This window comes from Perna viridis, chromosome 2 (assembly GCF_037379345.1).
Source record: "Perna viridis isolate PV_CMFRI_1.1 ecotype Kerala chromosome 2, ASM3737934v1, whole genome shotgun sequence".
Classification (NCBI taxonomy): domain Eukaryota; kingdom Metazoa; phylum Mollusca; class Bivalvia; order Mytilida; family Mytilidae; genus Perna; species Perna viridis.
In genome coordinates this window covers 41,600,125-41,611,499 of record NC_142446.1, presented here as the reverse complement: position 1 = coordinate 41,611,499, position 11,375 = coordinate 41,600,125, and the positions used below count along the sequence as shown (strand labels likewise).

At 35.0% G+C, this 11,375-nt stretch overlaps 1 protein-coding gene across 1 annotated transcript; it reads right to left on the bottom strand.

Annotated features, from left to right (window-relative positions):
* Positions 1 to 218: 218 nt before the first annotated feature.
* Positions 219 to 11,166, bottom strand: LOC148625111 (UNC5C-like protein). Its single transcript, XM_088568402.1, has 5 exons — positions 11,061 to 11,166; positions 3,727 to 4,854; positions 2,213 to 2,356; positions 1,310 to 1,471; positions 219 to 659 (listed from the first exon to the last, which is right to left on the bottom strand). The coding sequence occupies exons 1-5, from the start codon at positions 11,064 to 11,066 to the stop codon at positions 351 to 353; spliced, it is 1,749 nt and encodes a 582-aa protein (XP_088424528.1). The 5' UTR covers positions 11,067 to 11,166; the 3' UTR covers positions 219 to 350.
* Between the last annotated feature and the right edge of the window lie 209 nt (positions 11,167 to 11,375).

Below are 11,375 nucleotides of genomic sequence, written 5' to 3'. Positions count from 1 at the left end.
TTACATAGAAAGTTATAGGAAAATTAGGAGTGTCCGATCGATTACTTTCGGCACGCCCTGTAGAAATATAACGTCTAATAGATAAATGGGACCCCTTGCAATGTTCTTCGTTCAAACATCAGCTTTGAGATGCAAACTTTGTAAAGCACAAATGACTTTATTGTCATTTGATCATCATAAAAGTAAACTACTGGCTGGATTTTTGTAGAAAAATGAAAGACGTTCTTGTTGTATATTACGCACTAAGATAGACATGTACATCCAACCTGGTAGAAAAATATGTGATGTATATATATTTGTGTATATTATACTTTGAGACCCACACGGAGGTGTATATCAAACCGTGTTCTTTAAACATGAGAGGATTGGTTACTATTCATCTCAGTTTCTTCTATTTCTGAGACTGCATCTAGTCTACCTATCTGTGACAAAGGTCCTTTCAAATCAGAAATGTCCTTCCCGTCCTCTTTGAATTTGTTAAGCAACAATTCCATTGGACTTCGTTGTGTTTCTAACCATCGTATTTTATCATATGTATATCCTATTTTCTCAGCCAGAACTTTCCAATCGTTGTCAGAGTGCGGGTCCATTAACAGTACTAATTTCTGCATCAACTTTTGTGTTTGACCTAATTTGTCTTTTAGTGCTAATGGTGAAAACTGGAAATATAAAAAAAATTGTCTTTCAGTGAAAACTGGAATTATGAACAAGAAGTGTATGGTAAATTATCCGTCGTGATGTAATCGCCAAGGATATTCCATGCACGTCTCCAGGGAACTGTTTGATTTTATGAGGGTAGGATCCATTTTGAAATTAACAAGACAGTACTGAGTACTGGGCTAATTTATTCAGTGAAAAACATTCATGATTAAAAATTGGTACAATGCATGATATAAAATTTAAGAGCTTGCCAATTATAATATCAAAACAAGACTGGAATTATCAAAGAAAATGAAATTAATAATATAATGATTCAAAAACTGACGCAAATGAATATTTATCAACTAAGGCAATATTCATTTCATTGTCGGGGTTTGGGATTTTCATGCATGCGAGTCTTTGGAAAATCAATAAGGAAATTATTGTTATTTTATATACCCATTTTTATTTAGAATAACTATTAAGGAAAAAACTTGGTAATAAATGTTTGAAAATAATATCAGCACCCCTCTTCGATAATGAAAAAGATGGTGCCTAATTTTATGTACTACTTTATGGGCATAGACGTTAATGTGAAAGTACAGGATAGAATTAATGTAACACGATAGTAAATAACATTTTTATAACTTGATATGTGTATATGTATAACCTGTATATGTTCTTCTGCTATCTTGATCGATCTGTATTTTTTACTTGGCTTCTGATTGTAAATGAAATCACAAATTATTTTTCTGATACTGTCATCAGCTGGGTTGAAAATGAATTTGCAGGAGGGCGATAAACTGTGCCAAGCACTTTCGAAGTCGATATTCTGAAAAAGGAGATAAGTTAAATACAGGCTGTAATAAGGAAGAAAATATAACGATTTGTCATAACAGATTTAATGATTATGATAATGCGGATGACATACCTTAACAACCAAAGTAATCTTTATCTTTGATGGAAACATTTTTAAGTGCACGTGTGTTTACATTTGTTTGGTATTATATAATTTTTGTAATATCATTGTTTGTTTCCTCAGTTCGCACAAGTATGACAATAATTTATACTTCGAAGTTTGTAACAGACCCTGAATGACTGATTAAGTATTTCCACTTCTTGTTATATTGCCACCACAATACAGGAGCATCGAAATCCGGGCATCCGTATGTGCATACGATCCTTCTACGACATTGTATGCTATTATCTTGCGCCCCTTTTTTTTATCGTAATCGAACTGTTTTCGAACTGTATCCCGATGCATATAATTGGGTTAGACATGTTCCACAGTTTAAGCATTTTTAACCAGTATAATAGTGTTATTTTTTACAGCGAATACAAAAACAATGTTTAGGGGAATTGGCCTTCCCTTGATTCGATGAATTGCTTGAGGTAGCTAACTAGACAACAGAGAAGTTGAGTTCATTAGATATTATCAGAAAGGACAATTCAGCTTGTCAGTTGTTCAGTTAACTTCCTTAAAAGTTCATCAGACGATGGTTATTTAACCAAGATATTTTTTCTGAACACAATCATTGTATGTGCAGTAATGGGTTTGACATAATAATTTTACTTGACTTTTCTCCCCATCCAGTGTCCATCCTATAGATACATTGCTCGAAGTGACAATTATATCCTCCTCATTGTCTTGTATGATCATCGGCTGCAGAACGTCAGCTTTCTTCATATCAAAACCGGAAGTTTCCTCTTCAATACTCTTTTATCAATAGAAAACAGAATAAATCTTATGTTTTATGTTAAGTATTATGGTAAATTTTCTTTACTATTATTATATCACTGCTTTAGAGGTGGCAGCAGATAGTGATCAGAGGTAGTTTCATTCACTTTTCTGTTCGTTCGTCACACTTCTGTATCACTGACACTTCCTAAACCGTTGTATGATTTTAATGAAACTTCGCTGGAGTGATATTTAGGTAATGCATTTGACAATTTGATGTTTTGAATTTTGATATGATTGGTTTTAGGATTTCCATGTATAGTGCCGTTAACCCAGAAGGATAGTAAAAAGTACCCATTTTGCCGGTGCGAGTACAGAGATTCTGAAAAGTGAGTTCAGACTATAATTTGCTCATGTATATTTACCTAAGTTTTCCAAAAAAAGGGATTCTTTAAAAGCGTGATTGATTTTGGAGTTTGAATTTGTGTGAAATGGGCTTTGTCATTAACTTAGATGAATGGTAGTAGTGTCGATTACTTCTAAATCCCAAGATGAATATTCATAATATTGTCTATGAATGCATAATGTAATGGCATTGTACGAAAGCCAATTGAGTTCATTTCCGTAGACTTAAAAAACAATTTTCGCGTTATAACGCAAACATTTTTTTTAATAGTCTATGAAAATGAGCTCAATGGGATTTCGTAGCATTATGCCTTTACTTTCAAAAATAAATTGATCTGGGTGGAACTGTATGTTGGTCGTAGGGGTATTCCATTTCTTTTTATCCGCAATGAAACTTTCCGTGGTAACAACGGTTCAGTTCTTTTAATCTTAATGATTTAAAGTTTAATATATATATCCTGTAGTTTTACTTCAGTTTTGCCGCTAAGACTCCAATACATCTTATTATAAACTGTTGATTTGAATAGGTTATGAATTCATATTGATGCTGTAGGATTTAATTATAATGAATAGTATATGTGTGTAAATTGTAAACTTAATATTTTTTAACTTATTCTTGCTTTAACAGGCATATTTTTGTAAGTGTACTGCATGATTGGTATATTAATGTTTGTTGGGGTTTAACGCCCGAGTAGCAATATTTCAGTCATATTCAGGCTAAAGTTTTAGTATTTGTGTCTTAGTTGTCTTTAGGTTTGTCTTCGTCACCTGGGCATCGTTTCACAAAGCTTTAATACGGAAGACTTACGTGCACATAACTTCCTTTGGTTTGTTAAGGATTTACGTGTACCTACATTGTAAGTCTTACGAGTGCTTTGTGAAACTAAGCCCTGACGCTAAAGTTTTGAATATTATATTCATTTGACATTTATTAATTTAGTTTTTTTCTTATGAAGGTTTGTAACGAACTCATTAAAGCTAGTTTAACCATAACCATTACTTACTTGCATTTCAGGGGACTCCCGATCATAATTGTTGATACAGTAAATCAGAACTTTGAAAAACCTGCCATTTTGATACGGTGTTGTAAATGCTAAAAGTTTCACGGCTTTCTTTGCGACCTTCTCCGTTGTACTATGACCAGTTACAGTAAATAAAGTAAAATGGTTTACTTTAAGGTTTACTTTATATGTTCTTATATCCAAATCCGAGTTGTCACTAATTTGCAGTTCTTGCCATTCACTAGATTTATCTTGCAGGTTATTTTCTCTGTGTAACACTTTAAATTTCCAGTCTTGAATGTCTTCAGCGCAATGCGGGAATGTTAATGTAACTTTTTCCGAAAATTTGATCGAAGGTTGACAGACCAACACTGGGCTCAGAAGTGCATATTGCCTTGTCAGCTTCGGAAAGACTGTAGTATCCCACGTTGCACCTAACGTTATTTGGGTATCTTTAATTAACGCACCTCTAGGTATGTCCAGCATTAATCCGAAGACACTGAGCATTCCACCGTCTTTACCGATGGTCTTGTGAACAAATATCCCTTTTTGGGATGGTCCTGTAATCGGAGCTACGGTCGAATTATCAAATAATACTGAAGTAGGACGACCATCATATATCGTCATGCGTTTTGTAGTTTCAGACATATACTTTCTACTTCTGCCTTCTGATTTAAATTCCATGTTGTCGACTCCAACGACATTAGTTGTCTTTTCCTGGTACTGGGTTTGGACAATTCCAATGACCTGAGCGTCAGGAGGGGCGTGTCCAAATATATTTGCAACATCTCTGTCGATTTTAACAACAACAGAGGGTCTTGCTGCTCGACCGCAAGAGAAGGAATCGACATCATGTACATCAATTGCACTATCATTGTTTTGATTACGTCTATAAACGACCTCATCTTCCAAACCGTATTTTTTCACTTTTTGTAATAGATCTGTAACTTTATTCTCTAATTTGATAAGCCTACCGTTTGTATGATAAATGTACCTGTCAGTTTCTTCGCTTATTCTGTTGATCGACTTGTGATGGGAGTAAACTTTCCAAAATAAGAATCCTACGACTATGGCAAGTCCAATCAAAGTTACCAAGCCAAGTATAGCAAGTGCTACGGCTGTATAAACAGGCTGTAAAATGACACGAAATTGAAAAAAATCACATTTCAAGCAAAGATTACAATCCTAGTTGAAAAAAAGTCAGATGCTATTAAGGGGGTGTCTATGGAACACCAAGGCACTGGAAAGCAAATGCCAAATTGTATGCCCAATAAATTAACAACCTAAGGAGATCACAAACTCATGTATTCCAAAAATTAATGTCGTTTATTGAAATGGGAAGAAATAAATAAATTACATAGAGTGTACTAGAAACTTTGAAATTAACTTAAATAAATCTTTTATCTGTTCATAATTTGTTAGGGAACTTGGGACATTTATTCTGATTCATCCACTTTCGATACAAAAGAAAAACTCTGATTGAGTTTAACATCCCAAACGAAGAAAACAAAATGGTAAGATAAAATTTACCCTGCGGCACCCGTATCAAAGGATCTGCCTATAGTTTCTCCTAAATGTACAACGTAAATAAGATAAGATAAAATAAGAAAACTTTATTTTGATTCAGTGTTTATTAACAGAAAACAACCGAAATACGAAACATTACAACAATCTCACAAAAAAAATTATATATCTTAAGTGAACTCGCATCATGTATATTTTAATGTCATATAACGTATGAACCTCATCCAATTAACGTATGAACCTCATCCAATTAATGTAATTGCATTAGAGCTAATAAAAGTTTGTCAATAGGGAAGGTACAAGGGAACTCGTATGTATTAAAAAATGAATTACTTTTTTTCATTCAAAGTGTAACATTTTTCATTTCTTTAATCTATACAGAACTTCGCTTGATTGTTTAAAAGATAGTATGTGCGGGGCGCCGAATGGGACTTGATCTTTTTGTAATCAAATTCAAATTTGTGTACACAAAATTGAATTCCGTCATAACAAAATCATTTTTGTCGTACAAAACATTGTAACACAGACTTGTTTTATGATCACTTCATTTTGTAATGACGCAATTCATTCTTTCAGACAAAATTCAGTGTTGAGTCACAATAGTCAATTCTATGTCAAAAAAGTCAATTTTGATTTTGTGAGACAAAATTCAATTTTGTATGCAAATTAGTTTACAGAATCCTTTGGATATGCAAATGAATTCTCTCTCATTACGATTTTTGTAAGGAGGCCTCTCATTGGATATAGTAACCGCGGGTCTCGGAGGTTATCGATTACTTCGAGCTAAGGCATATCATATGGTTGATGTGCTATTCTGCAAAAGTAATACTTTTGTATATATTGCTTACTTTTGCAGAATAGCTCTGGGGCGGATTCAGGCGGTGGCGCGGCGGACGTGCCACCCCCCCCCCTAAAACTTGCAAAGCATGGGTTGTCAGGGGTAGATTTAGGCGGTTTTACATGTTGGTTGAAACTTTAATTTCTCGCTATTTTTACCACAAAAAATATCAAGATTGCACCCACTGTAGAAAAATATTCAAAAATTTAACCTAAAATTTTTTTAATTATGCGCCTCCTTCTCTAAAATCCTGGATCCGCCCCTGTAGTTCATCACCCATATGATATGTCCCTTCTCGAAGTAATCGGAAACCTGCGACTGCGAGACCTGAGGTTACTTTAACCAATGAGAAACCTTCTTACAAAATCGTGATGAGAGGTTTTATTTGCACATTCAAAGTATTCTGTAAACTAATTTGCATATATATTTTCGTGAATACATAAATTTCAATAGAATGTATGTAGACTTTAAGCTTTGTGAACAATGATACAGTCATTAACAAGTTCTTCCCCAATCTTGTGTATCTACGCACCTGTGGTTAACTTATGAAATTGAGCTAATTCGGGTACTTCCTTGTTAGAAAGGAAAATTTAAATTTTGTATTTAGGCCATATCCTTGTTTGTAATTCAAATGCGACAAAATGTTTTTTTTTATGACACATACGTGAAAATGTTTACTGCAAAGTTTTAAATTTTGTTTTATATGCTATAAAAAAGATATTGGTCGGAACGGTCCCTGTCATATAAGTGCCTGTATTTGGGCCAACATCTACATGTCCCGAGCTCTAATATTATAGTAATATTTCATTTGGCGAAATTAAACAGTTCATAGCGATGAGTTGTCTGTAGATAGTTACCTTTTTACACTACTAGTACTATGAATTATCGACCACATTTTATTGAAAAATCAAAGTGTCTTAACCTCAAAAGAAGTTGCAATATTTTTTTCTGCTTGTTTCGTGTATTATCATCGTTTTTAATCCTTCGCCCATTTTTTCGGTCATATTTTCCCCAAATCACTCTCAGAAATGAAAAAAAAATACGAATAGCTAACTGTATGCCTTCGGCGCATATAACATACTAACTATTAATTAGACACATTCAATACATTACAAACATACACAGAATATCAAACGTAAAATTTTGAAAGCATTACTAATCCAGACTTAAATCAGAGCATTGGCATAAGTAGGAAAATTCGAAAAACATTCAAATTTTGTTACATGTTCATTGCAGAGCAAATGAATACTGAGTAATGTAAATTAAAACATATAACTTACATCTCCATTGAATTTTTAAGTTTATTATTTCGTCTTCCTTCTTACGATAAAATCCGATTATAACATATCATCCAACTTAACATATTCATGATTTTTCGGAATGAGGAAGTCGAGATTCTTAACAATTCACAATATTAAAAATTTTTAGAACTACCTTCGAATGAATGAAATGAATCAGAAAGAAGCTCTTTAAATATGAGGTGTGTTTTAAATTCCTGTTTGATATTTTTGCTCCATCTACGCGAAAACATCTAAGTTCGATGATAAAGGTTACAGACCACCAATTCAACCAATGAGCATTTGGAAGAGTAATCAAGGGAACCAAGGTTATAGCGGTAATCAAAAGAATGTAATCCAGGGACAAAAGACCAGACATGGAAAACAGACATACACAACAAAGAACATAAAGTAACTAAAATCATACAAACAAATTAACAAAAGTAAATGAGCAACTCGGACTCCACTAAAAACTGGGAGCATGGACCAGGTGCACCGGTAGGGTAAGCGTCCTCTGCTTTTCTAGAAACACCCGCTGAGTTGCTCATAAAAAGTCAAGTCCGGGGTAGACAAACGAGGAAAGGAAAACTATGACCCGTTGAATAAATCAGTTTTCATGGTGTTGATGGATACACCATAACGATCCACGAGTTCATGATGACGACCATAAAACTTCTGTAGTGATGACTTCAATCTTGTAGCAACATAACCCTGTTCCAGAAGCCTATTTGTTAGAGTTCTAGCGCGATACAAAAAGTCTGCGTAGTGGAACGTACGCAAAAATAGTCCTACGCAGAAATTACCCCTGTTCCTCATAGTGCTGTGAAAAAAGTTCTCATCTTATTTAAAAAATTTGAACAGTTTCTGAAAGGAAAAACATTTCTGTACATTTTATAGGTGCATTTTGCTTCTTGTGATGTGAAGCCTAATCTCCATAATGGTTTCTAAATATACCCCTATCTTGTGAAAACACTGGGATTTCCCATGCTATTTATAGACCCTTCACTTCTGGTGACCAGTACTGCACTGCAAGTCTGCTAACCCCACATGCCATTCTGAGGAATGTGAGCTGACATATGTAGAATCATGCTGATATATAGTTATCTGCAGGTTAAAGTTAAGGTATAGTCCAGAGAAGCCATTGAATATTGTGAAATTAGCATAGAAGCCTGTGGGAAGTGGAATTAGTGGTTTCTAGCCTAAATATACAATATAGGTACATTGACGAAAATTATTGAAGATATGTGATGAGGCGACGGTACGGGTAGGAAATGCGAAGCTCCGCCGAGCTATTCCCCCGTTCCAAGCCGAATACACATATCTTCAATAATTTTCGTCAATGTACCTATATTGTATATATACTTGTTTCTGTTTGGTATATGGCAGTAGAGTTCAGGGTGAAATTTGTGCTTAGGCAGTAATAAATCCAAGACCATAACAGTTTCCTGGTCATTTGTCTCTTCAAGAGTTTTATCATATTGTAATGCTTCAATTTCTTTAAGTGGGGACCAGTTTATGTTAAATTGTGACGGACACTCGTAAAAGGCGGATTAATAGCCGTCAGAACTCTAGCTGGGGCCTAGGGCGCTCTGCGTACAGAGCAACTGGGTTGTGTGCCCCAGGTGGTTGAATGGGTTTAGCCTGGCATGTGCTGCTGGGGTTATCATATTATAATATGAAAACCTAACCGCAAACCATAGTGGAGCACCGTGCTGGGAAAAATGCCACGTTCCTCGCAAGTTAATAAAAATCCTGCTGTGGTATTCAACAGGAGAATGAGTCTTGGTTCGCCATAGGAGTTTAAATCGCCCGACCCTACCAACCTCTCCCAATTTCCAGTGACAATCGCAACTCGTTGACCCAATTATACGTGTGTCCAATCCTATTTTTATTTCATCATCATTTCTTGCACATGTTCATTTTATCATCCATTTCATGTTCATCGCCCGGATATAATTGAAATATTGCTGCTTGGGCGTCAATCAATCAATCAATTACAAAATCAATCAATCAATCAATCAACCAATCAATTTGACTGCTGTATATGCATCATCTGCTGAAATTTGAAATGAACAATCGTTTGTCATACGTACATGTACATACAGTCATACGTAATATACAATATGAATATTTCGAAATTACACAAGATCAATTGATTGATTGATTGTTGGTGTTTAACGTCCGAGCAGGAATATTTCAGCTATATTCAGACGATGAACATGAAATGAATGATAAAATGAACATGGAACGATGATGAAATGAAGAAAAGGGATGGGATACAAGGATAATAGGGTCGAAAAGTTTGATTGCCACTAGAAGGGAGGATGGGTAAGGTCGGGTAATTTAGCCTCCTGTGGCGGAGCGCAAAGATTCCTACTGCTATCTAATACCACAGCAGCGTTTAACGTGCGAGGAAAGTGACATCTTTCCCAACACGGTGCACCACTATGGTTTGCGATCAGGTTTTCCGTATTATAGCCTGACAACCCAAGCATGTACAGAGCCAGGGGTACCCCATTCCACCACCTGGGGCACACATCCCAATTACTCTGTGGGCAGAGCGCCTAGGCCCGGCTAGGTTTCTGAGCACTATTTAGTCGCCTTTTATGACAAGCTTAGCGCTGCTGCAGGCCTATTCTTTTAATACCCGGACCTGCACGGGGCCACAAGATCAATTAAAATTGGTTGTATGTATAGACTCTTTGTGGTAAATTGATGAGCATGCACAATATACATTTCCGCGATGTAGGACTTGAGTAGAACAAAAGAGTTTTCCTCGCGCGTATATTAAGCATGCTCCACGTATGCTCAACAACTATATTCCAAAGTTAGCACAAAAGGGTCTATTTGCAGAACAACTTTCAAGGGTAAAAAAAACTAGCTTTACATTTATTAAGTAAATACTGATAGAATCTCTGAACGAGTATGGCAAAGTATGAATATTACAAACATACATGTAGTTACCGCATCGAACATTGCCGGATGCAGAATTTCTAAAAAGGATGGGGCACTGCTTCCATTCCAGTGATTATTCAACCAAAACTATCGAGCATTGGAAGGAGGCCCGGCCCCGGCCTCTATAGATCTGCCTAAGTCGAGAGAATTCTTAATAGATAATGTTTTCAAATCTGAAAGTGTCAGTTGGGTTTGGTAGATATTTACCGCTAAAATTCTACATAAAAATGCAGTAACATTGTCCACCGGAATTTGTATACGTTTTTACGCTGTTACCGGTCAAAAATTATATAACACTATAAGTAGCATTATAAGGGGAACAAACATTGCAGAAAAAAAAATATTTCTCTAGACAATTTGAGACTGAAAATATTTGATGGGCGAATCACCCTTAGCATGATTTATGCTTAAATCAAGAAAATTAATACGGACAGGATGCTTAAACTAAAAAAAAAGAAAAAAAAAAGAAAAGAAATGAAGTCAAATACAGAAAAGGTAAAGAACTGCAATTCCTATCAGATTGATTTGGCGCAGATGCAAAATTTTATTAACGTGGGATGGAAAGGGGGGTTCAGATCTCTTGATTAATACTATAGCCCATAATTTGTACTCAAATGGAATAAAACCTTAAATCAGCGCCCTTGGACAAATGACGGAAATGAAAACAATGCGAAATAAAATGAGGAATTGAAAATTATTGCGGGTTAAATGTATGTTTATAGAGAAATAAGTAAGAAACTTACATCCATGCGGTCTCAGTCGAAAATTTTATCCGATTTCCTTGATTAATTTGACTGACTGAACATGTTTGTTTCGTTAGGGTTATCAAAATATATCCTGTGATGTAATAATGTTTCGAAGTAAAATATGGTGTTTATTTTATAATTCATATAAACAAGGCAGATTTATTGTATTAATGGTATGCTATTTTGAGTAACTATTGTCCGGCATATGAAATCTCGAAATAGTTTTGATATATGATAACCATATAAAAATGTATATAATTTGTAAAATTCAACAAAGCAAAAATTATAAATATAATTAGTTGTGTAGGAGGA

What these genes read in the sequence shown, in the direction of transcription:
- LOC148625111 (XM_088568402.1), bottom strand. An exon ending in TGGATGGGGAGAAAAGTCAA is followed by an intron (nt 1,472 to 2,212) that starts GTAAAATTATTA and finishes CTCCTTTTTCAG; the next exon opens with AATATCGACTTCGAAAGTGC. An exon ending in TAGCAGAAGAACATATACAG is followed by an intron (nt 660 to 1,309) that starts GTTATACATATA and finishes TTATATTTCCAG; the next exon opens with TTTTCACCATTAGCACTAAA.